Source organism: Rhinoraja longicauda, chromosome 7 (genome assembly GCF_053455715.1).
Source record: "Rhinoraja longicauda isolate Sanriku21f chromosome 7, sRhiLon1.1, whole genome shotgun sequence".
In the NCBI taxonomy this organism is placed as follows: domain Eukaryota; kingdom Metazoa; phylum Chordata; class Chondrichthyes; order Rajiformes; family Arhynchobatidae; genus Rhinoraja; species Rhinoraja longicauda.
The window spans coordinates 38,235,580-38,262,838 of NC_135959.1; the positions used below are offsets into that span (position 1 = coordinate 38,235,580).

The 27,259-nt window shown below is 41.6% G+C and overlaps 1 protein-coding gene across 3 annotated transcripts in view; it reads left to right on the forward strand.

Moving 5' to 3' along the window:
- Nucleotides 1–27,259, forward strand: part of gpc5a (glypican 5a) — a 487,024-nt gene that overhangs the window by 24,563 nt on the left and 435,202 nt on the right. For all 3 annotated transcript variants that reach the window (XM_078402331.1, XM_078402329.1, XM_078402330.1), the window contains 2 exons: nt 8,721–8,854; nt 15,670–15,795. In XM_078402331.1, the coding sequence (XP_078258457.1) occupies nt 8,721–8,854; nt 15,670–15,795 (260 nt within the window). The remainder of the gene's footprint in view (nt 1–8,720; nt 8,855–15,669; nt 15,796–27,259) is intronic.

Consider the following 27,259-nt stretch of genomic DNA (forward strand, 5'->3'; position numbering starts at 1 on the left):
CCGATACCTGCCCAATGCCTCCTCCTTATTCTTGACCAGAGCCTCAACTTCTCTCATCATCCAAGCATCCTTACGCCCTTTGGCCTTTGCTCCAATTAGAACATGCAGGTCCTGGACTCTTGTAAGCACACTTTCAAATTTTATATATGAAAAGGCTGTTGGTAGGAGAGCACTGATCGTAATACAGATAGATTAGCATATTTATGGAAAAATACAATGATGGTTCAGGAGTAAAATTTCTAAACAGGTTCAACATTACTAGGTTATGATATGATTTACAAAGGTGGAAAAAGCAACTAACAAGTAAATCAGCATCAATGCAGTGGGAGGAATTCAAGGAGGCAATGTTAAAGGCTCAACCCAAATATATTTCCAGTGTGAGAAAAAGTATCTTCAAAATTTAAACACCCGTGTGGTTGAACATTCAAGGTTCAAAGTTCAAGGTTTGTTTATTGTCACATGTACCAATTAAGGTACAGTGAAATGCAGATTGTTGCACTTTGGGAGGTCCAATATTCGGGCAAGTATAAAATTAATGGAAAGACCTTTAGCAGCATTAATGAATTAATGTATTAATATACTAATTGTCGGAGATGTGATTGTTTTGCGAGTTGTATCTCAAGTCGCTCTACGGCGTAACATCGTGGAGCTAGATGCCTTGCCTCTGACTGACTTTGAGCCCCCGCGGGGCCGTGGGCTTAACATCTGAGCGTGCAATTCCTTGCCTGGATCGGCGCTCTAAGGCCTGCGGACTTTAACATCGCAGAGCTCGCAGTCTCGGGTTGAGACCGATTGGGAAGTCCAAAAGCCGCACAATGTTCGACTGGTCCTGACCCGGGCAAGATCGCCTGACGCGGGGGAGCTGAAATTCCCCCCCCCCCCCCCGATTCAGGAGCTGGATCGCCCCGACGAGGAAGGCCTGCCACTGGCTACAGGAGTCAAGATCGTCCCGTCAACGGAAGGTTAGAGGCCCCCGACCACTGGAGGACAAAGAAGGTTGAACTTTTGTTCACCTTCCATCACAGTGAGGAATGTGGAGGAGTCACTGTGGTGAATGTTCATGTTAAAATATATTTTACGTGTCCTGTTGCTTTTTATTGGTATGACTGTATGGCAAATGAAGTTCCTCGTATGTTGCAAAACATACTTGGCTAATGAAGTATTATTGTGATTGTGATTGTGATTGCACAGGTGGATCTTGGGGTCTAAATCTATAGCTCCCTGAAAGTGGCAACACAAGTAGATCACGTGGTAATGAAATGCAGTAGAGTGGGACTTTCGTTGGGCCACATTTGGAGTATTGCATACAATTCTGGTGGTCCCATTACAGGAAGGATGTGGAGGCTTTGAAGAGGGTGCAGAAAAGGTGTAGCAGGAAGCTTCCTGGATTATAGAGTGTTAACTACTAACAAAGAAGGATTGTTTTCTCTGGAGCATTGGAGGCTGAGAGGAGACGATCAAAGCATATTTAGATTTAGATTTTTAGATTTAGAGATACAGTGCAGAAACAGGCCCTTCGGCCCACCGGGTCCGTGCCGCCCAGCGATCCCCGCACATTAACACTATCCTACACCCACTAGGGACCATTTTTACATTTGCCCAGCCAATTGACCTACAAACCTGTACGTCTTTGGAGTGTGGGAGGAAACCGAAGATCTCGGAGAAAACCCACGCAGGTCACGGGGAGAACGTACAAACTCCGTACAGTACAGCCCCCTTAGTCAGGATCGAACCTGAGTCTCCGGCGCTGCATTCGCTGTAAGGCAGCAACTCTACCGTTGCGCCACCGTGCCGCCCATATAAAAGTATGCGAGGCATAGATAGGGTAGACAATCAGAATATTTTTCCCCATGTTGAAATTGTTAGAGTCTGGAGACCATAGCTTTAAGGTCAACATACCAATATTTAAAAGAGATGTGTAGGGCAAGTTTTTTTTTACACAGTGGGTGGTGGGTGCCTGGAACCTGCTGCTGGGGCAGATATGATAGTGGTATTTGAGGATTTTAACTGGGCACATGGATGTGCAGGGAATGGAGAGGTATGGATCATGTTTAGGCAGATGAGAATAGTTTAGCTTGGCATCATGTTCAGCACAGACATTATGGGCCAAAGGACCTTCTCCGGTGCTGCACTTTTCTATTTCCTATTTGAAATACATATGGCAAAAGAAGGTGACAATTGGATGACTAATTTTGAGATGAAACAGTAACTGAATATGGAGGTAGGTGTTATGGAGATGGTTCAAAATAAATACTTTGCTCCACTCTGACAAGAGAAATGATGCAGAGGTTGACATTAAGGAGCGAGTATGAGATGTATAAGAACAGTATAAAAATAAGAAATATTAGTTGCATTAGAAATCCATCAACTAATCTCAAGGATAATGGAAGAGTCTGGGCCAGGACCTTGTACATATTTTGAAGCCCATTTTTCCAGCATGGATGTGATGGTTAACTAATGGAATGTTTGGAGATGCAACAAAGGTGCAGCATCTGATGGCTCATCGTGGAGTTGCTCATGGAATATCAATATGCAGCTCACCAATGGGGCTGCATGGAAGGTCAGACCCCAACCTGAAGGTCAGTTAAATGTTGTGTCTTGTAAACAGAAAGTAAAGGGGATTTCAGGGAATCATAGTTGTTTAGGGTGATCATCCATCCTTGCTTGGTAGGAACAGTTCCGACTGGCAAAGGTCTAGTCCTAGTCTTGAGCACTATGACTCTTGAATAACATTTGTCCTACATTTCTTCAAGACCTTTCTAAAGCTCAGTGGAAGAGTCAACGGCCAATAAAGCTGGACTCCAGAAGTAGCACAGAGAGACTGGGATCCTGCAAGTGAAAGGGTATTATATCAACTGCATCAAATGTCCATGGTATATCTTTTGGTGCACAGGAAGTTTGATGCAGCTGGTAAAAACCCAATGTGATAGTACCAATGTTCCTATCCTATGAAATGGGCAGACCTAGTTTCTATAATTAAGACGGAAGGATTGGTGAAACAATAAAAACAAACAGCTGGACATTTTGGAGAAAGATTTATCTGATCTGCTGATTCCAGATTGTAGGATCAAAATTCAAATGCTAAGAAGCTGAAATTTGAGCTCTGGGAACACAAAGGCACTTGCGGAAGACACCACATGTACTTTTATCCCGCACTGAAAAAAAATGTTTCCTTTAGATGTTTCCTGTAGATGTTCCTGGCTCGAAGGACCAAATGGCCTCCTCCTGCACCTATTTTCTATGTTTCTAGATGATATTGGCAGATGCTAAGCTTTGTGAGCTACTTGAGATCAATCTCTGAAAGCTTGGCATTCTCCCACTAGAAGCCTTCTTTGTCCCACTATCTACACTGCAGTCCTTAGGATAGCAGTGGTGCCGACAAGCTGGGTACAACTATTTTTCCAGTGAAAAAAAGTATGTTTTAATTAATAAATTCGTGCACATTTTTATTTTGTTTTGGCTAATGCATGGCATGGGGAAGATCAGTAGGTGGGTGTGTTGGTGAATGAGATGTTGACATTGGAACTGAGCTTGCCAGTATCCCACTTAAATTATTTTTTTTGTAAGAACATGCAGAAAGGTGCAGTATAACTTGCAATTTTCATTCCATTTCTTCCTCCTGTTTCTCTTTGTACTCTCGAATCTCAGGTTCTTTTGGCCAAACCTGGTCCCTTATAATAACATTATTGTACAAATACTAACCTTAACCCTAATGCAGAAGAGCATTACAAATCTTGACAAATCATTTTACCCAATTAATGCTGAGTTCCACCAGCGAGTTACAGGGCCATTGTTGTTGCTCAGTACGCCACTAGTCTGCTCAGGCAGATTTCATATAGCAACATGGTGTTCATTGTTTGCATGCAACTTATTCCTGCATGGTTTGTGAAGCAGATTTATGCATATCAGCAAAAGTGGATGGTCCTTGTCATCCACCCATTTGTTTGTCTCATTAGTTGAAATACAGCTGGCACAGCGGACTGTTTCAGAATGAAGACATCATGACCTGTATGAAAATCCTGGGCATTAAACTGCATGATGTGCTGGCCCACTCAGTCATGTTGCACCCGATGGAATGGAATCTCTTTGATTTTGATACTTTGCAGAGTTAACATATGGCACACTTGGCGCAACAGACTGCCATATGGAACCTTGCAAATATTTGTACTTGCAGCATCTGCTTCTCTTTGGCAGTGGGGAATAAAATGAAGCTATTTCTCTTTGATAAGAAAATATCAGTAACCAGTTTGGGCAGCTGTGAACCATTTTGCTAATCATGTCAATTTCATTTCATATCGATGTCTATTTTTGTGACCAGTGGTCGAGTCTCTCTGGCAATGGCATTATGGTTGCAACCTCTGACAGATTACCTCTGACAAATACTGACAAATGAAACGGACACTTCAGACTTCAGTCAACACTAGCTTCATGTAGGGGAATTTCTTCCTATACACCATGGATTGATGTGACTTCCTCAAATCATTCATTCCCCCCTACTCTCCATCTCTTCCAAAAACTTTTATTGTAGCTGCATCTGGTTGCTATTTCATTTTCACATTCCAAGGAAAAGGTTCACTGATGTGTGTCTGGGAATAACTGGATTATGCATTCTCTTTGGAGTCAGCGGTGTTTTTTCTACACATCGCACAGCTCTGTAGAATTTGATACTTAAATAAATTCAGGAAAGCAAATGAGAAGAATTCTGGAATTGGAGCATAAACCAAAATAACTCAAGCTACTAACTTGAATTATGTTGGATGGTGAAGCCTTCATGGTACTTAATATAGCATCAGCTATGTGAGCTAAATTGAGGATGTCAGCTGGAATGTCGAACTATAAAATTACAATGCTAGTATAGACTAACATATTAAGCTTCCAGCCCTGCTTACCTGTGCTAGATGTTAACTGCATGTGCTTGTGCCTTTACTAAAATATCTTGCACCATGTTTCATATAAGATGTGTTATGATGTGATGGACACCATTTCGATGTGAGATTATATTCACAGTGCCCACAGTTGTTATACGAGAATTTTCCCAAACAGTCTGTGACCCATAGCGTCATATCTGATTTGGGATAGTTATCAAAGGTCTGTGCATGGGAAATCGTGTCTCACAAATTTGATTTGAGTTTTTGAACAGGTGACTAAGATGATTGAGGGCAGTGCCGTGGGTGTTGTTTATATGCACGCTAAAGTGTCCCATGGTAGGCTGGTCTGGAAGGTTGGGTCACGTGGGACAAGCTAGCCAACTGGATGCAAAATTAGCTTGATAGTAGGAGTCAGAGGTTGGTGGTGGTACGGAGTTGTTATTTTCCGATTGGATGCCTGTAATAAGTTGTGTGCCACAGGGATTGGTGTTGGGTTCACTGTTGTTTATTATTTATATTAATGATTTAGTTGTGAATGTACATGACATGATAAGTAGGTTTGAAGATTACATTAAAATTGGTGGTATAGTGGACAGTGAAGAAGGTTATCTAAGATTACAATGTGATCTTGATCAATGGTGGCACAGTGGCATAACAGCAGAGTTGCTGCCTTACAGTGCCAGAGAACTGGATTCGATCCTGACTAAGGGTGCTGTCTGTACAGATATTGTACCTTCTCCCTTGTGTTCCAGTTTCAGCCCACATCCAGAAGACATGCAGATTTATAGGTTAATTTGCTTCTATAAATTACCTCCAGTGCGTAGGATCCAAAAGTGGGATAATAACATAGAACTAGTGTATGGATGATTGAGGGTCAGCATGAAATCAGTGTCTGAAGGGCCTGTTTCCACGCTGTATCTCTAAACTAAACTGGGACAAGGAACCAAAGAATGGCAGATGGAATTTAATTCAGATAAATGGGAGGTGTCTCATTTTGTTAAGACATACTAAGGCAGGAGTTGCACAGTAAATGGTAGGGCCCTGGGGAGTAGCACAGACACCTCGGTAGATAGGATAGTGAAGAAGGTGTTTGGCACACTTGCCTTGTGAAGGCCACATTGGGTTACCGTAATGAGATTGAAACCAGGTGAGAGAAGTCCCACGGTAATAGATAAACATTGGAATACAATGGCATGGTGAACTTGTTCCATAGGTCAAGAAGGATCAGAAGATCATCCAGAGCATCTTGATCAGGGGCAATTGATGCTAATAATCATAGAAAGGTGGTTTTGCTAGTATCTTGTGTTTCAAGGGGGATGGATTGCAGATGAGAAACCCATGAAAGGAAAAGAAAATTAAATTCTTCTCCATTTTCGTCTGAAGACAAACCTTTGATGGCTACTCTGCTGGCAACATTTAAAATTACAGGTGAATCCTATGGCTGTATAAATCTACTGTTTAGAATTATTATTGATCAGTTAATTATTTGATCTGACAGGATAGATGCCCAGGCTAAGGAATTTTACTGTTGCTAACCAATTGCTAACCAAATATCCAAGGTACAGGATAAAATTTGCTCACCATATAGCCAAGGTACAGGATAACATTTGCTCTTACAGAATCTATATAGGAAAAATCAAATCAAGAAACAAAATCTAAAAAAAACAACATATTTTGTCCTTCAACTCGAATTTCTAGATGACTACACGAAAATAAATGTGGTGATAGCAGGTTCATTTTGCTATTTAGCAGATTTTTTCAAACATTTTCCCTCTTATTTACAAGTCAAGTTTATTTGTCAAGTCAAGTTTATTTGTCACATACACATACAAGATGTGCAGTGAAATGAAAGGTCACCCACAGTCCAGCAATAGAGCAATAAAAATAAACAATTTCACACACAATCACAACCAACACAAAAAAAAAAAGAAACATCCATTAGAGTGTCTCCTCCAGTCACCTCCTCACTGTGATGGAAGGCCAGAATGTCTTTTCTCTTCCCCTGCCGTCTTCTCCCGCGGTCAGGCTGTTGAAGTTGCCACATTCCAGGACGCGCCGGACGGTGAAAGGTCCGCAGTGGGCCGACCCAAGCCCCGCGATCTGGGGCGGGCGAAGACGCTGCCGCTGCACGTCCGGGCGGTCGTGGCTCCCGACATTGAAGCCCCCGCCGGGCAGAGAAAAATCTTGCGGCATATTTCAGGCCGCGCCGGACGGTTGAAGGTCCGCGGCGGGCCGACCCAAGCCCCGCGATTCGGACAATTTTCAATACTTATTTCCAGACCAGATGAACATTCCTCCATGTACAGTAATTTAGGTGTTTTATTGTACCAACAGTAACTTGTGAATTATATCATTCAACTCTCTTGCCTGAATTTCATATGCATTTACAAGTGTATGGCTCCATTCAGATTGAAAGCAAGAAGATGATAAGCATCTGTAATTTTTTGGCTTTGTTGACATTCTCTGAATAACAGGAATTGCTGAAGATTGATATATAGTATAAAGTTATAAAGTTATTAATTCACTACAGTTCTACAGTTTCTGTTCGGGTGTGTGTGTGCACTTGTTAAATTGTGTTGGAAAGATGAGACAAATCTCCAGGATTTCTGTTAATATCTCACCACGATTACTGGTCACCATGGCGATAGGTAACACTGGGGCAGATGGAACCTACTGTTAAGATTAATTTTGAAAGATATTTGCTTTAAAATAGTTGTTGCATGTACATGGAAGTCCCAAAACCTGCTCATTAAGTTATGTCAGCATTTCTTTGACTCTGCTCAAGATAAGACTCATGGACGTCAACAATGAAGTTCAGACTTCCTTCAGTTGTCCAGCAATTATGCTGCGTAATTTGCCTGACGATCTCATGCCACATAACACCAGATGTCTGAAAGGATGCAAGGGATAATTTACATTCTTTGAATTAATTGAGTTTGTGTTGAATTTTAAAATTACAATGTTCGTAATTCCTTTCTTTCAATATTCTTCAATATTTTTGAATTGTAAGGGATATTTAGAAACATTCTGTGTTCTTGTTAGGTTTGACAGGAGCAAAGTCAGCTGTCAAAGTTTATTCACCTTTTGTTAGCTATGCAAATGGCACCGTTAAACCCTTGCCATAGTGAATGGCCTTGCTATTTTGGGATCGGATGGCTTGGAAACCAAATTGACATTAGTGAATCTGAAAAAGCTCAGCTTTTACTCAATTTAACAGGAGTTTAAGAAGGTGCTCCTTGCTGGTAGCAAGTAACAGCCTCTTATTTGAACACTTTAGGTCAACAGTCATTTGTATAATTCAAAGTTTTCTTTTGTGCACAAAAATATCGTTGTCAAACTGAAGTATGAATTTCCAAAAGACTTGCAGGATACTGATTGGAAGTTAATAAGCTGAACATTTCACCACTGAGATGTTATTTATATGTGCTGCAAAATTGCAAAGTACAGCATTGATCTAATTTGAGAGAAATAGAAATATTGATGGCAGTAATGCTTCATTGGTTGTATGGTGTTATGATATAGTAGTCTTTGGTTACACATTCCTTTATTTCCTTGAGCAGTCATAGACAAATTGGTCGCAGCAGATGGTTTTAATCATGTTACTAAAGCATTGTAAATGTGCTTTCTGAAGTAACCACCAATTTGTTTATCATTCATTAAGTTAGCCTGGGGCATTACCTCTGCCGTACGTTCACAATTATACAAGTTTCAGGAGCTGAGCTGAACTGAAATGATCTGGATATAAAACAAAGCAATATACATTGTTAATCAGTATTTAATTTTAAGAATTGCTTTTAACTTTCAGACCATGTTTTATTAGTTTCAAGTTGGTCACCTTTACTTTCTTTACAGGTAACTAGAGTTTGTGGACATACCGTTAGAAAACCTATGCAGTCTTTAGATTATCAACCAGATCTTTACAACAATAAACATGGGCTGAAAATCATTCGCAAAGAAAATGAGGAAACATTATCCAGCAGGCGAAAGTAAGATTCGGTACTGAAATTTGAATTTTGTTTTCTTTTATGCAAACTAAAAATGAAGATTATTGAAATCACTGAAATAATATGATCACAATATTTAAGCTCATTTATTAGTAGGCACAAAATAGCAAATGTTTTCATGGCTAGGCACAAAACTTTGACACAAAATTCTAATCTCTTGAAGCAATAGAAAATGGCAGAGGAATTAAACAACTGTTTTCTTTCTGTTTATTTGGAGGAGGACACACAAAGCCTGCCAGATATACCAGCAGACCAAGAATGATGAATTTAAGGAAATAATCATTAGAAAAAAATACTAGATAGGCTAGTGAGACCAAAGGTTGATAAACAGGAAGGATACCTCTAATCAACAAACCAGAGTTTAATGAGAGGTAGCTTTAGTAAAAGCTTTGGTTATCATCTTCCAAAATTCTAAAGATTTTAGAACAGTTCCTATACATTGGGAGGTGACAAATATGACCATACTATTTAAGAAGGAAGGAGAAGACACAAATACAAATTGCTGACCTGTGGTGGGCAAGCAGTGGGTCTCTAGTGAATAACGCAGTAATACCTTGAGAACAATAATAGGACTTAGTGGAATCAGGTTGGATTTCTGAAAGGAAAATCATGTTTGACTGATCGCGTCTTTTCGAGGATCTGACTACTGAGATAGATATATGAAAGTTGTGCTGTTTTTGCACTTTCAGAAGACATTTATTGTTTTGAATTAAGAAGCATCAATGCAGGAGATTGGCCAATAAGGAGCACAGTAGACATTGTGGAGGTGGAGAGGCTATTCAGAAAACAGAAAAGCTGGAAATCTCCAGGACCGGACAATTCAAGATTCAAGATTCAAGATAGCTTTATTTGTCATCCAAATTGGACGAAATTCAGTCACCCACAGTCCAACAATAAAAGCATTAAATAGGCATTAAAATTACACAACTCCAAAAACACACAAAAAAAGAAACATCCATCAAAGAAACATCCATCACAGTGAGTCTCCTCCAGTCCTCTCCTCACTGTGATGGAAGGCCACAATGTCTTTCCCTTCTCCTGCCGTCTTCTCCCGCAGTCAGGCTGTTGTGGTTGCAGGCCGCGCCGGACGGTCCACAGCGGGCCGAGCCTAAGGCGAGTCGCAGCCGCTCCCGCAGCCTCCGAAGACGGCCGGCTCCGCCGATGATAAGTCTGATCCGGGGCGGGCGAACACGCTGCTGCTGTTGCTGCACGTCGGGGCGGTCGTGGCTCCCGACATTGAAGCCCCCACGCCGGACGGTGAAATGTCCACGACCCAAGCCCCGCGATCCGGGGCGGGCGAACACGCTGCCGCTGCCGGAGCTCCCGATGTCGGCATCCACGCGGCCCGAGCCTAAGGCGAGTCGCAGCCGCTCCCGCAGCCTCAGAGGACGGCCGGCTCCGCTGATGGTTAGTCCGGTCTGCGGACTCTGCGAACCGGAGCCCTGGAGGCCGCCAGCTCCAGGAGTTGGGCCGATGGTAGGCCGCAGCAGGAATGGAGACCCGACCCAGAAAACAAAGGTCGGGTCTCCGTTCGGAAGGGACACCTATTTACAATTTTTCAGTTCCCCCCCTCCCCCCCACATACACACATAGTACACAAACATAAAAACACCACATCACAACTACAATTAAGACAAAAAAACAACAAAAACACAAAGACAAATGGACCGCAGGTAAGCCGCAGCTGCTATGGCAGCGCCACCATTTTGGTTCGCCGCCAATGTTTCCTCCTCTACCCTCAAGCTCTGTGCCGAACAATTGGCACCGATCTACACAGACATTTTCAACCAGTCCCTGCAAACCTGCACTGTCCCTGCCTGCTTCAAGGTCTCCACTGTTGTCCCTGTACCCAAAAAAACAAGGATCACTGGTCTTAATGACTACAGACCTGTCGCACTTACCTCTGTAGTCATGAAGACCTTTGAAAGACTTGTACTGGCCCAGCTGAAAAACATCACAAACCCCCTGCTGGACCCCCTGCAGTTTGCATACAGGGCCAATAGATCGGTGGATGACGCAGTCAATCTAGGCCTGCACTTCATCCTCCAGCACCTAGACCACAAGGGGACCTATGCTAGGATTCTGTTTGTGGATATTAGCTCTGCTTTTAACACCATTGTGCCAGAGCTACTACACTACAAACTCTCCCAGTTGACTGTGCCTGAACCCCTCTGTCAGTGGATCATCAACTTCCTGACGGACAGAAAGCAGCATGTGAGGCTGGGAAAGCACATCTCATACCCGCAGACCCTCAGCATAAGAGCTCCGCAAGGCTGCGTACTCTCCCCTCTCCTTTACTCTCTCTACGCCAACGACTGCACCTCCACAGACTCCTCTGTCAAGCTCCTCAAGTTCGCGGATGACACTATCCTGATTGGACTGATCCAGGGTGGGGAGGAATCTGCTTACAGATGGGAAGTGACACAGCTGGCGTCCTGGTGCCAAACCAACAACCTGGAGCTCAAAGCTCTCATGACAGTGGAACTAATTGTAGACTTTCGAAGAGATCCCCCTCCCCTCCCCCCACTCACCATCAACACACCATAATCACATCTGTGGAGTCATTTATGTTCCTTGGAACCATCATCTCCAGGGACCTTAAATGGGGGACCACCATCGACTCCACAGTCAAAAGGGTCCAACAGAGGATGTACTTCCTGCGGCAACTGAAGAAACACAACCTGCCACAGACAATGATGGTCCAATTCTATACTGCTATCATTGAGTCCGTCCTCACCTTCTCCATCATGATCTGGTTTGACTCAGCCACCAAGCACGACATCTGGAGGCTGCAACGGATCGTTCGCACAGCTGAGAAGGTTGTTGGCTGCAACCTTCCCCCCATTGACGAACTGTACACTGCAAGGGCCAGGAAGCGAGCGGGCAAGATCATCTCTGACCCCTCTCACCCTGGCCACAAACTCTTCAAAGCACTTCCCTCTGGAAGGCGACTCCGGATTGTCAAAGCAGCCACAGCCAGACATAAAAACAGCTTTTTTCCACGAGTGATAATTCTACTCAATAACCAAAGTCTGTAGTCTCTTTTTTGCTCTGGTTTATTTTCACCCACATGTTTAGACCGTAATGGCGTATCCTTATTGTTTTGATGTGTTTATGCTTTATTCTTAAATGTTAACTGTATGTTTGTGTTGTCATTTATGAGCGGAGCACCAAGGCACATTCCTTCTATATGCATACTTGGCCAATAAACTTATTCATTCATTCATTCATTCATATGCTGCTGAGCGGTATGGACTGGTATGATTGAGAATTGAGTGCAAAATACTGACGTTTCTGTACATATGACAATAAAATACTCTGGACTCTCTCTTGACCTTTGATAGGAGGTTGTGAAAAGAAAAGCTGCAATGAGATCTGGGTGGCCTTGTACACCAAGCACTGAAAGCAAATGTACAAGTGCAGCAAGCAGTTAGGGAAGCAAATGATATATTAGCCTTAATTGCAAGGGGATTAAGGAATAAGAAGGTGGTAGAACATAGAACAGTACAGCAGAAGAATAGGCAATACAGCCAACAGTTTCTATGCCGAACATGATTCCAAGACCAGCTCCTATCTGCCTGCACATAATCCATATACCTACGTTCCCTGCATATCCATATGCCTATCCTAAAGTCTCTTTAATGTCACTAATGTATCTGCTTCAACCACCATCCCTGCACTATGCTCCAGGCACCCATCACTCTCACTGTAAAAACATGAAATGTGCCCCGCACATCTGCTTTAAACTTTGTCCCTTTCACTTTAAAGGTATGCCCTTTAGTATTTGAGTTTTCCATTGTGCGTAAAAGGTACTGACTGTCTACCCTATCTATGCCCCATAATTTTATATACTTCTATCAGGTGTCCCTGTAACCTCTGGCGTTCCAGAGAAAACAATCCAAGGATAATGCCCCCTAATCCAGGCATCGTCCTGGTAAACCTCCTCTACACCCTTCCCAAAGCTTATGGAATACTGTACAGGGCTTGGTAATATCGCATTTGGAGCTTTGTGCAGAGTTTTGGTCTCCTTATCTGAGGAAAGATGTTTTTGCCAAGGACATTGTGCAAGGTTTACTAGACTCTTTCTGGGATGGCAGGACTGATATGGGAGATTAGATTGATGAAGATTATATTCACTGAATTTTTTTTAAATGAGAAGGGATTTAGTGGAAACCTATACATTTCTAACAGGGCTAGGCAAATTTGATGCAGGGGGGAGGATGTTCTTCATGACTGGAGAGTCCAGAACTAGTGGTCACAGCATCAAGATGTGAAATATTCCATTTAGAACTGCAATCAGGACAAATATCTTTGCCGAGTAAGTGGAGAACCTATAGAACTTTTTATCACTGAAGGCAGGGCAAGTGGCAGGGGTTGATGCAAGTCTTTAAATATGTTCAAGAAGGAGGTAGATATAATTGTTAATGTTCAAGTAATCAAGGTATATGGGGGGAAGGTGGGAACAGGGTACTGAAGTGGGCATCAACAATGTTCTGGGATATATATGGAGCACACCCAAAGGACCAAGCCCTGCTCAAACGTTCTATTGTCTCAGAGAATTGCTTAAGAGTGTGAACAAAGGGACCTTACTGAATTTTTTGAGGATGTAACTAGGAAAATTGACAAGGGAGAGTCAGTGGATGTGGTGTACCTCGACTTTCAGAAAGCCTTCGACAAGGTCCCACATAGGAGATTAGTGGGCAAAATTAGGGCACATGGTATTGGGGGTAGGGTACTGACATGGATAGAAAATTGGTTGACAGACAGAAAGCAAAGAGTGGGGATAAATGGGTCCCTTTCGGAATGGCAGGCAGTGACCAGTGGGGTACCGCAAGGTTCGGTGCTGGGACCCCAGCTATTTACGATATACATTAATGACTTAGACGAAGGGATTAAAAGTACCATTAGCAAATTTGCAGATGATACTAAGTTGGGGGGTAGTGTGAATTGTGAGGAAGATGCAATAAGGCTGCAGGGTGACTTGGACAGGTCGTGTGAGTGGGCGGATACATGGCAGATGCAGTTTAATGTAGGTAAGTGTGAGGTTATTCACTTTGGAAGTAAGAATAGAAAGGCAGATTATTATCTGAATGGTGTCAAGTTAGGAGGAGGGGGAGTTCAACGAGATCTGGGTGTCCTAGTGCATCAGTCAATGAAAGGAAGCATGCAGGTTCAGCAGGCAGTGAAGAAAGCCAATGGAATGTTGGCCTTCGTAACAAGAGGAGTTGAGTATAGGAGCAAAGAGGTCCTTCTACAGTTGTACCGGGCCCTGGTGAGACCGCACCTGGAGTACTGTGTGCAGTTTTGGTCTCCAAATTTGAGGAAGGATATTCTTGCTATGGAGGGCGTGCAGCGTAGGTTCACTAGGTTAATTCCCGGAATGGCGGGACTGTCGTATGTTGAAAGGCTGGAGCGATTGGGCTTGTATACACTGGAATTTAGAAGGATGAGGGGGGATCTTATTGAAACATATAAGATAATTAGGGGATTGGACACATTAGAGGCAGATAACATGTTCCCAATGTTGGGGGAGTCCAGAACAAGGGGCCACAGTTTGAGAATAAGGGGTAGGCCATTTAGAACGGAGATGAGGAAGAACTTTTTCAGTCAGAGGGTGGTGAAGGTGTGGAATTCTCTGCCTCAGAAGGCAGTGGAGGCCAGTTCGTTGGATGCTTTCAAGAGAGAGCTGGATAGAGCTCTTAAGGATAGCGGAGTGAGTGGGTATGGGGAGAAGGCAGGAACGGGGTACTGATTGAGAGTGATCAGCCATGATCGCATTGAATGGCGGTGCTGGCTCGAAGGGCTGAATGGCCTACTCCTGCACCTATTGTCTATTGTCTATTGAGACTGACAGCCTGTGAATATTGCAGTACTGCAATACTCCACAAATGTGCTTGAGCCACAGCTATTGAAACAACCTGAACAAATTGGGATGTCACTGTAACATTGCAAGTAGACCTGTTGCTGCACAGTTCCAGCAACATGTTCAATCCTGACTTCATGCTGCATGGATTGTGCACATTCTCTGTATTAGTTTCTTCTGGGTGCTCTAGTTTCTTCCCTCTTTCCAGTGATGTGGGTTGGTAGATTAATTGGCTGTTATAAAATGTGCCTAGAGTGCAATTGAATCTGGGGATAGTTAATGAGAATGAGGGGGGAATGAATTGAAATTAGTGAAGGATTATTGTAAATCGGTGTTTGATGGTTGTTGTGGACTCTTTGGGACCTGCTCCATATTGCATGACCCTATGATTTCACCGAGGGGACCAAATATCATTGAAGATTCAAGATTTAGTATCATTGAAGATATAAAATAAGATAGTATTGTGAGTAGGGAGGAAGATGTAAAAACTCTTCAAGAGGATGCAGTCAAGCTGAGTTAATAGATAAGCATAAACACGAGCAAATGAAAGCCAGATTATTAGTAAAAATGGGTTTGGATGCATATGAAAACCAGTTAACTACTCTGAACCATGCATTTAATATTCTTTTGATGGACTGGCCAAAAAAAGTTAAAGATATTCTTCAACTTTGCATCATGTAAAATTTGTCAAAACTATAAATCTGATAGACATAACCAGGTGCCAGGGGAGGCAGTAGATAATTGCATTCATTTTGAAATTTATCTTGACTAAACTAGTGCATAGGTTATCTGCTAAGATAAACTCCTCATGACTCCAGATGACACTTTGAAAAGAAGGTTTTTCACTGCATGTTTGCTAATTTGTCAAATAAATCACACATAGTTTGGATTGCTGTGTATTTTTCTCAATGAAAGTACTGTCTATATGTTCCAGGGAATTTATCAGTAGTCTGCGGTCATATAGGACTTTGTACGGTGGACTGGCTGATCAGCTGTGTGTCAATGATTTAGCAGCTTCTGATGGATTAAAATGTTGGAATGGAAAAGATGTCGTAAAGAGGTGAGTGTTATTCCACATATAAGATTTTCATCCAGAAGCTATTCTCAAATTTAATAAATCAGTGCTCTAATATTTTATTGAGATTACCTGCTGTTCATTTTTATTCTATCCATTTATAATGATGTATTGTCTCCACCATTAAGATGTTTGGATTTTTTCAACAGTTATGAGATTCATGTAAGAATGAAAGGGACAATGAGTTGGATAGTCATTTTTTCTTCTGTGCTGTATACAGAGATAAAAGATAAAAAGTTAAAACTAAAAATGTTATATTTAAATAAAAAAGCATCTATAGCAAGAGAGACTACTGAAAGGGACAGCTCTATTCTTCCCCCAATTTGAATGTTGAGTCTGCCAATTTCTCACTTCTGTGTAATTAAATATTTTTAAAAGGTGTGATTAGAATGGTTTGGTCACTAAAATAAGCAGATCTTTTAAACTGACTAAAGGGCCCTGTCCCAGTAAAGGGCCTGTCCCACTTAGGCAATTTTTTTGGCGACTCCCGGCGACTGTCAAAGTCGTAGCAGATGGCCAAAATTTTCTTTTCCCGACGACAATGCCGAGCCAGGTCGAGATTACACCGTCTTCGGAAACATCGCAAAATTCCCACGCTGTCAATGCTTCTCCGGCATCCTAATTTTCGCTGAAATCACTGACAAGTCGGTAAGTACTTGAGAGTTTTGAACTATAACATCTTGTATGGGTTACTTAAAAACCAAGCTTCACGGTAACAAGGCATAAACTGGATTTACTTCCAGTTTACTAATAGCAGTATTAAAAAAATAATTTTGAAAGTGGTTAAGTGGATTTTTGTGAAAAGTGTGTGGACATTCTTTGAAAATGTACGGGAGATGCATATCTGGTTTCTGGGTTGCATATCTAGGTTGGGAGCCCACTTTAAATATAATGGCTGATGGCCATAAACATCGCGAAAATTCCCACGCTGTTAATGCTTCTCCGGCGTCCTAATGTTCGCTGAAATCACTGACAAGTCGGTAAGTACTTGAGAGTTTTGAACTATAACATCTTGTATGGGTTACTTAAAAACCAAGCTTCACTGTAACAAGGCATAAACTGGAATTACTTCCAGTTTACTAATAGCAGTATTAAAAAAATAATTTAAAAAGTGGTTAAGTGGATTTTTGTGAAATGTGTGTGGGCATTCTTTGAAAATGTACGGGAGATGCATATCTGGTTTCTGGGTTGCATATCTGGGTTGGTAGCTCACTTTAAATGTAATGGCTGATGGCCATAAACATCGCGAAGATTCCCACGCTTACCTGACTGTCAAACTGTCGCCTCCAATCTACCTGTCAAATGTCCTGACGGTAAATAAATTGGTTAAACACAAGCATTTTATAGTATTTGGAAATGACTTTACTAATTTTAATATTATGTGCTTCTAACTGCATCTAAGAGAACCTAACAAACCTGGGGACAGCATGCGACAGCGCCCGCAATAAGCAACGATAGCTGCCGACAAGCCAGCTGTCGCCAAGAAATTTCAAACCGGATGATTTCTCAACGACGCGCTGAGATCCACTACGATTTTTGGAAGACTCCTCACGATCATGCCCGCGACACCCCGGCGAACTGTCGGCGACAGCCTAGTCGCCGGCAGTCGCCTTAAAATCGCCTAAGTGGGACAGGCCCTTTAGGTGATTTTATGGCAACTGCCGGTGACTAGGCTGTCGCCGAACTTTTGCCGGGGTGTCATGGGCATGATCGTGAGGAGTCTTCAAAGAATCGTAACAGATCTCGGCGTGTCGCGGAAAAATTTACCTGCTAGAAATTTCTCGCCGACAGCTGGCTTGTCGCCAAGTATCATAGCTTATGGCGGGCTCTGTCGCATGCTGTCCCCAGGTTTGCTAGGTTGTCGCAGATGCATTTGGAAGCATGTAATATTAAATTAAGAAAAGGCATTTGAAGATACCAGAAGATAGTTTTGTTTAACCAATTTATTTACCGTCAGGACATTTGACAGGTAGATTGGAGGCCACAGTTTGACGCTCAGGTAAGCATGGGAATTTCGCGATGTTTCCAAAGACGGTGTAATCTCTTAGCCAGGTGCTAGTTTCATAAAAAAGGTAACTTGTATCGACCTGACTCGGCATTGTAGTGGTCATTGTCGTAGGGTAAAATAAAATTTTGCCGATCTGCTATGACTTTGACAGTCACCGGCAGTCACCTTAAAAATTGCGTAACTGGGACAGGCCCTTAAATACAGCAAGAATGAAGGTGAAATATTTGCAAGATAATCATCAGTAGTTTAATTTAGAGATGCAAACAGGACCTTCAGCCTACGAGTCCATGCCGACCATCGATCACTCGTTCACATTGGCTCTACGTTATTGCACTTTCCCATCAACTCCCTACATGCTAAGTGTAATTCACAGAGGCCAATTAACCGACAAATCTATATATCTTTGGGATGTGTAAACTCCACACAGAGAGCACTCGAGGTCAGGAAGGAACCCGGATCCCTGGCACTGTGGGAAAGAAGCTCTACCAGCTGTACCACTGTGTCACTGTGCTGCCCTGGATGGAAACCTTAATCGAAAGGTTTCAGCTGTTGACAACTCAAAGGACAAATTTCAAAGGACTTAAAGGGACAGTGCTCGAAAAAGAAAAAAAAAGTGTGAGAAATAATCAGTGCAGCAGGCAAAATTTGTACAGAAGAAATCAGTAGACATTTCAGATCGATGGTTACCATCGGAACAGTAAAGTATCACAGATTTAATGTTCAAAAATGTTTCCCTGTAACCTTATCTATTCGTCCGATCACCCCACAATAACCTCTAACCTGCTATTTGTTTCCACTGCTCTTTACCTACAATCTCCCCATTCCCTGATCTGACTTTTACTGATCTTTTTTTCCCATTCTGATCTTTTTCCCATCCTGATTTTTCCCTGATCTTTTTCCTGTCCTGATTAGAGATCATGGAAGAAAATGTAACTCTTGATTTATGGGCAATTTCTGACAGCACAATATTTCAACATCATGAGCATGAGAATATCTGTCCTTGGGTCTTGAAGAAAGAAAACTGTATAATTGAGTACATTCATGGATTGAAGAATTTCTAGATCAACTGGTTTAAAACAAGTGCAAAACACAAAGTATTATCATGCAGGTTGGAAAGAATGATGAACGTGAGGGAAGTCTTGTGATAAAACGATATAATAGATAGCAGAATGATGACCATAACAACCATTATGCAGGAACACTCTCCAGTAGCAGCTTTGACTACTTCAAAGGTGGAGCAATGGGTGGAGTTATTATGGTGCTTCCATGCTGCTGGAAAATCCGTAGGATAGCACATTAGGGAGATGGTTGCACTGCATCTTCATCATGAGCAGACAGAGTGCCTGGTGGACCAGGAGGTACACGGAAGTAGTGTGGATATCCTCCAACGTTCTCTCACTAAGGGTGATGGTTCCTCAAAAAATTAAAGCCTGACCATGGAGTATGTCATCACGCACACCTCAGCTATTCAGGTGGGAAAATAAATGAGAGAACAATGGTGTTGGGGATTCAATAGTTAGGGGCACAGACAGTCATTTCTGTGGTTGCAAACAGCTCCAGATTTATGTTTCCACACTCATGTCTAGTCAAGGTTGACACTGGCTACTTCTTAAAGTAGAAGGGTGAATGGTCAGAGGCCATTGTCCATATTGGTGCCAGCATTGTTTTGGTTGAAAGTGGGATGAAGTCCTACAAGCAAAATGTCAGAAGTTATGAAAGAGGTAATAAATTAGGAGCGCCAAAGTATACTCCAGGTTACTACTAGTGCCATTTGTTAGGGAATACATCAATAGAAAGACAAAGCAGATGAAGTGGTGGATGGAGAGATGGCAGTGGATGGCAACGTTTCAGATTCCTGAGGAATTGGGATGCTTTCCATGGGAGATAAGATCTTTATAAGTCAAATACTTTGCACCTCAGCAGAAACAGGAATAATATCCTCACTGGAAGTTTGCCAGTGCTCTTGGGGAGAGTTTCACCTAGTTTGGCTGGAGATTGGTAATCTGATGTGGAAACAGAGGGATAAAAGTTAAGCTGGAAATAGAAGATGGAGATTCAATTGAGAGGGACAGACTTAAATTGCTTTCTCTGGTACGCCGGTTGCAGGGACTAAGCTACTTTCAAAGTAATGGTGAAGCACGAGATAATGGGGAAAGCAGAAGCATTAAAAGTTGACAATATTAAGGATACATGGGAGAAAAAATGCAGAGCACTGATCATAATCTTTCAATGCTCTCTAGGTCCAGGGTGATGCCTCATGACTGGGGAATGGAAAATATGTTCCCTCGTTAAAACGAGTAACCAAGAGTTCAGCAACTACTGGCCTGTTGGATTAACCTGATTAACCTGATTATCTTGAAAAATAAATTAATGATGCTTATTTGGAAAATAATTGTGCAGTTCCTTTCGTTAATGCCATAATAATATCTGTACAACCAATATGTGTTCTGATTTATACAGAAATATGTTACAATATATATTTCTGATTTGTTGTGCAGAATGTCTTTCATAGAAACATAGAAAAATAGGTGCATGGGTAGGCCATTCAGTCCTTTGAGCCAGCACCACCATTCAATGTGCTCATGGCTGATCATCTAAAATCAGTATCCCGTTCCTGCGTTTCCCCCATATCCCTTGATTCCTTTAGCCCTAAGAGCTAAATCTAACTCTCTCTTGAAAACAAAGGTACACAAGACATGATAGCAAATAAAGCATAAAGAATGAGACATCTTTGGTTAGATTCGTTGGGCACATTTTGTGATCTTGTGAATTCTGGAATTTGAAAAAAAAAACAAGATTTAAATAAAATCTCTACTTCCTGTCCATTGGTAATTAATTTAAAACTGTTAAATGTTAGGAGAATACACACGGTTCTGTCAAACATATGCAAAGTTCCTGACTTAATGTACCTTCCAAATGATAGTTCCTAATTGAAGAAGTACTCATATTAAACAGATGGGCATATCGTGTTGAAATGCATGTCTCGCATGTCATTTCCTGCATTTCTGGTGCAGAGAATTACAGGTACAAAGCATATATATATAATGGGATTTGGGATTTGTGGATGATAAGTTATGGAAACAATGCTTTAATACAAAGTGATTAAAATGACTTTGACTTTGATGTTGTTGATTGAAGTAAGTTTGCTGCAACAACAGACCCACAGCGCACTTGCTAAGTTTTTGGAAAGATTGAATGTTTCTTCAAAATTACCAATCAGTTTATCTAACTTGCAGTAATGATGCTAAAAAGAAAACATAAAAGGATGATCAAGTTGCTTCTCACAGCTATTGTATAGTCTGGGTTTACGCCACTTAAGTGGAGATCTGCATTTCATCAGGGGTGCATGGCAGTGCGTGCTGCCATCTACTGCAAGAATCTAGATCGAGCATGTAATTTGATTTATTTTTAATATCAAAAAATAGTTTATTCCAGAAATAAATATTTACAAACCATTTTCTTTTCAAAACTCCATCCGACATTCCCGGATGTTATACATTCAATACAGATATTCATTGCAAAATTTATACAGAATCCCTTCCCTTATTTGGAGGGGCATCTCCACCACACCCTGCCCCCCCTGTCCAGCAGCGGAAGGACCCTAGATTGTGGTCCTCCCCCACAGAGCCTTGCCGTTGGCTGCACCAAGCTTCGGTGTGTCCCTCAGCACGTACTCCTGCAGTCTGCAGCGGGCCAGTCGGCAACATTCCCTGACGGACTGCCTGGTCACCTCATTAAGAGTGCCTTTCAAAATTTCCAAAGGCATTCAAAATCTGCTGACAGAGTTCTGTCTTCACTCAATGCAACCGTGGTCAGTTTGATGCAAATCAGAAAGGAACAGAAACAGGATCAAGCCTGTTTGTCTCTGCACTGTGGTACTAAACATTTACTTGTCAATGTTCAGGGACATATCTCACTCATTTGATGTATGCCAAATTATTGACAAAATTATTTAAATCATTTAATTATTAAATTCATTTAAATATTAAAAATCAAAGAAAATAAAATGCAGAAGTAAAAATTCCATTATTTAAAGAGGAATAAATATTTTAATATGAACTGTTGCCCTTGGTGCTAGCACAACTGCTTAGTGTTTTGTTTCTGGTTACTGCATCAGCTTATATACTGGGAGGTTATTTTAATTACAAGTGAAAGCTGTTTGCCATTATGAAACAACTTGCAGGATATTTTAATACAATTAAAGAAAACAAAATTAAGAAATTCTTGAACCATGTTCATTTAAAATAAGATTCCATTTTTCATTAAACATAGCCTTAAATAAATAATGCCCCATAATTTCAGTTGATTTGTTTGCATTGAATGCAATGTGAATTGAACAAAATGTTTCTGTGCATAAGGCATGATTACACATAAAGCATAAATATTGTACATAGATGACATGAGTCTATTTGCAACATCCATTGATGATCATCTCTGAAATTGATTCATTAATGGCAATTAATCTCCTGGCTGAAAAACTCAGAGGGCAACGTGTGTGAACAGCAGGGACAAGTCCCTGCAGCAGTGCTAATTAAATAGATCATTAAAACATGTTTGCTGGGGGTTTAGCTGAAGCAGAGCTCATTGCATTTATAAAACTGAGAACTGCAGATGGAAGTCTTGGGCCAGGGTTAGCTGGGTACTTAAAGCCAATGATGCCATTTTATTGCTCCAAAAGTGGGATACTTAGTAGGGATCCTCTGGGCCCCCAGCTCAGATAGGAACTGAAGTGATCATAAGCTCATAATCACTGATAGTGCTATCAGTGATCATAGCTTTTAGTCACCAATAACATATTGGGTAGGATCATTTAATTTTGGACTCCATTATAATCCTGGCCCAAAGGGCTGAATTCCATCAGTAAGGTGAGAGTGAGAACCTTGACATTAAGGCAGCACTTGATTGGAGGTAATTCAGTGGAATTCTTTGCCACAGAAGACTGGAGGCAAAATTAGTGGATATACAGTATTTAAGACTGAGATAGATAGGTTCTTGATTAGAAGAATTAGATGGGGGTCAGAGGTTATGGGGAGAAGACAAGAGAGTGGAGTTAAGAGGGAGAGATAGATCAGCCATTATTGGATGGCAGAGTAGACTTGATGGGCTGAATGGCCTAATTCTGCTGCTATCACTTCTGATCTTATGATCTTGACTAAGTCCCTCCTGCGAGTCATTGGTCAAAATACTCAAGGTTGGATTCAAATTTGCACAAAGGATGACGGTTTTGATTAATGTGAATTAACTATCTCTGCTCCAGCCAATCACCACAGCTATTCCTTAGGTCAGTACCTTCGTCCTAACCATCTTTGGCTGCTTCAGGAATGGTCTTCCTTGAATCGAATTGGAGGTACATGGTATTGTACATGGTATGGGGGTTCCTACATGGTATTGGGGGTAGGGTACTGACATGGATAGAAAATTGTTTGACAGACAGAAAGCAAAGAGTGGAGATAAATGGGTCCCTTTCAGAATGGCAGGCAGTGACTAGTGGGGTACCGCAAGGCTCGGTGCTGGGACCGCAGCTATTTACAATATACATTAATGACTTGGATGAAGGGATTAAAAGTACCATTAGCAAATTTGCAGATGGTACAAAGCTGGGTGGTAGTGTGAGCTGTGAGGCAGATGCTATGAGGTTGCAGGGTGACTTGGACAGGTTATGTGAGTGGGCGGATGCATGGCAGATGCAGTTTAATGTGGATAAGTGTGAGGTTATCCACTTTGGTGGTAAGAATAAGAAGGCAGATTATTATCTGAATGGTGTCAAGTTAGGAAAAGGGGACGTACAACGAGATCTGGGTGTCCCAGTGTATCAGTCACTGAAAGGAAGCATGTAGGTACAGCAGGCAGTGAAGAGAGCTAATGAAATGTTGGCCTTCATAACAAGAGGAGTTGAGTATAGGAGCAAAGAGGTCCTTCTGCAGTTGTATAGGGCCCTAGTGAGACCGCACCTGGAGTACTGTGTGCAGTTTTGGTCTACAAATTTGAGGAAGGATATTCTTGCTATTGAGGGTGTGCAGCGTAGGTTTGCAAGGTTAATTCCAGGAATGGCGGGACTATCATATGTTGAAAGACTGGAGCGGCTAGGCTTGTATACACTGGAATTTAGAAGGATGAGAGGGGATCTTATCGAAATATATAAGATTATTAAGGGGTTGGACATGTTGGAGGCAGGAAACATGTTCCCAATGTTGTGGTAGTCCAGAACCAGGGGCCACAGTTTCAGAATAAGGGGTAGGCCATTTAGAACGGAGATGAGGAAAAACTTTTTCAGTCAGAGAGTTGTAAATCTGTGGAATTCAATGCCTCAGAAGGCAGTGGAGGCCAATTCTCTGAATGCATTCAAGAGAGAGCTAGATAGATCTCTTAAAGATAGTGGAGTCAGGGGGTATGGGGAGAAGGCAGGAATGGGGTACTGATTGAGAATGATCAGCCATAATCACATTGAATGGTGGTGCTGGCTCGAAGGGCGAATGGCCTACTCTTGCACCTATTATCTATTGTCTTTTGAATTGTCAGAAGGTAAAAGGCTTACTGATTATAACATAATAATAAATTTTATTCACAACTCCTCAAAATGTGAAGCAACTGTAGTCTATGTGTTGCATTATCTAAGCAATCTCCAGGCATCGGCTGACAAATGGCAAGTCATATATTCACTATATATTCACCATATAAATGGCAAGCAATTTAGAATCATTCCACTTTTCAGCTGTTATTCTGGAGATTTGTTATGGCATATCAGGTGCTCATCCTGGTACATGTTAAGCTGCCATTTTGCCTTCACCGTCCAATGATTTTCCATCCACTTACCACTCCATGAAAATAAATTCCCTTCTCTGCTCTGTAATCCTTCCATCCTGTAGTTATTAACTTTCAAAGAGAAGCTAATCCTTCCCATTAATATTTTCTTGAATTATTTTATCCCCTTGATTGTATGGTCCCTCTGTTCTCAAGAAAAAGCCATTAGCCAACCCAGCTTTTATTAAAATTCTTCCGTTGCTACTCTGTTCTAGACACTTTCTAGCATTGTCATATTTTTCCAGCAATGTGGTGTCCAGAACTGAAATAATATCTGACTTGTTGTTCAACTAGTATCCAGCTCAGTTCCAACATGACCCCCCTGCTCTTGTAATCTAAGCCTCAGGCAATAAATGAAAATATCCTGAATGCAGCTTAAGCACCTTTGCCATCTTCCGGGATTCGGTACATGCATGGCAAGATCCATTTGTCCCCAACACTTATCATATTGCATTGTTTATTGTACTTTGATTTGATGGCCTCCCTAAATCTATAACTTCAAACTTCACTAGATTGAAATCCTTTTGTGGATTTTCTGCCAATTTGATCGCTCCTCTGATTATCTTGATGCCAAGAGCCACATTTTCTATGATAACTTGCATGACCTCTATTTATAAACCAAAGATTGAATTGCATTGAATATTGATTCTCCGCATTATTTATTCCACAAGTTAAGTATGATGGCATACTTCTTGCAAGGTACTCTGTTTAACATGTTTAGTTTGGCTTGGTCTTACTGCAGCTACCTCTACAGTTAAACAATAACTATACAACAGTGAGGGAACGTTCATAGTGAAATACTAGAATATAAAATAGATACGACATAGATTTCTTACTCGGGAAGAGTATCTTACTGATAAGTTCATCTAGCTTTCAAAAATGGATTAGTAAATAATGACCAATGAAACTGAATTAGAAGGACGTGGTTTTTCTTTTCGTAGTTTATTCTGCAATAATTGAACCTCATGACCATTGTGATTTGATAATCACCATTTTTGGTTTTGGAGACAAGAGACTGCAGATGCTGGAATATGGGATGAAAAGCAAACTGTTGGAGGAACTCAACAGGGTCAAACAGCTCCTGTGGAGGGCAAAGGAAATAGTCAACATATCTGGTTGTGACCTTGCATCAGGACGTAGTGTAGAGGGATGATAGCCAGTATAAATAGATATAAGAAAGGGTTGAGACAAGATTTGGTAGGTGATTAGTGGGTGACATGAGGAATGATGAGCAGGAGGAGTAGTGAGGAGGGGAAGTTAAGATAAAGGGTAGTGGGTGATCAGTGCAAATGGAGAAGGTAAAACAAATATTGAGTTAGAAGAGGGGAGGGGGAACGGGGAGACAGAGGCTGAAAGGTCATAAGTGGACCCAGATAGGGTGGGATGATGGGCAGATGGGAGAGGGGAAGGGAGAGGGAGGGTAGGTCATTAGTGAAGAAACTCAGATGGATAGGTGTGTGCGTGTGATTGACATATGCAGATGAGGAAAAATGTACAAAGGAAGGCAGACCATAGATGGACTAATAGGAGTAGGAAAAGAACACTGGTGTCGTTAACTGAAGTTGGAAATGTCAATGTTCATACCATTTGTGTCGTAGGCTACAGAAGAAAAATATGATATTTTTCTTCCAGTTTGCATTTGGCCTCAGTGGCAATGGAGTAAACCAAGCCCAGACAATTATGTTAATGGGAAGGCACTAGAAGTGGTATGCCACTGGAAGCTTTCGATGGTCTTTGCCAGTCCTCCACAAAATAGTTGCCAAAAAGGAAGCTCACCTCGTGTCTGATGTCACTCATCAGTCCCTTTTGTCTCTTTATACTGATTATTTGTTTTTCGTCTGTGTCCTTGGTCCTGATGCAGGATCATAGCTCAAAATGTGGACTACATCTTTGCTCTACAATGCTGCTTCATTTACTGAGTTCCACCAGAAGTTTGATTTTGTTTCTTTTAGTGATTCTATTCTTCATTGTTATTTTCCACTTCTGAATTTGCAGATACAGTTGCACAGTTACTGGTCATTCTCAGTGCCTCACACAAATGAACATGGCTCCTATTTCTATCCTATTAGAAAGTATTGGGCTATTTGTATTTTGGTTTAGAAATGGGAGCGGGAGCATATAGTGAGGAAAACTGGAACCACGTTCACTTCTGCCTTTAGCTTCACATATCCACATAAATGTGTGTTTTCGCTTGTGCTTGCTAACCTGTTGTGGTTCGTGCTTTAGTAAGTCACATTTTACATTTCTCATCTATATTTACAAATTCCTGCATAAATCTGAGCCACTCTGTACACGTCTCTACACCACTCTGAAATATTTTGCCTCTTCTAATTCCAGCATTCAATGTAAGCTCAATTTTTATTGACCTTTCAATGGCATCTGTGTCTTCACCGACATAGGCTTGAGATTAGTAAGCTCTGTTGAGTGGTGTCATAGTAACATCTGTCTACAAACCACCAATAGTTCCCGCACACTGTTCAACAAGTGCACAGCAACCACAGATTGGTGATTTCAAGGTGGAGCTCCTCCAACCTCATATATTGTATCCGCTGCTCTAGATGTCAACTTCTCTACATCGGCGAGACCAAACGCAGGCTCGGCGATCGTTTTGCTCAACACCTTCGCTCAGTCCGCCTTAAC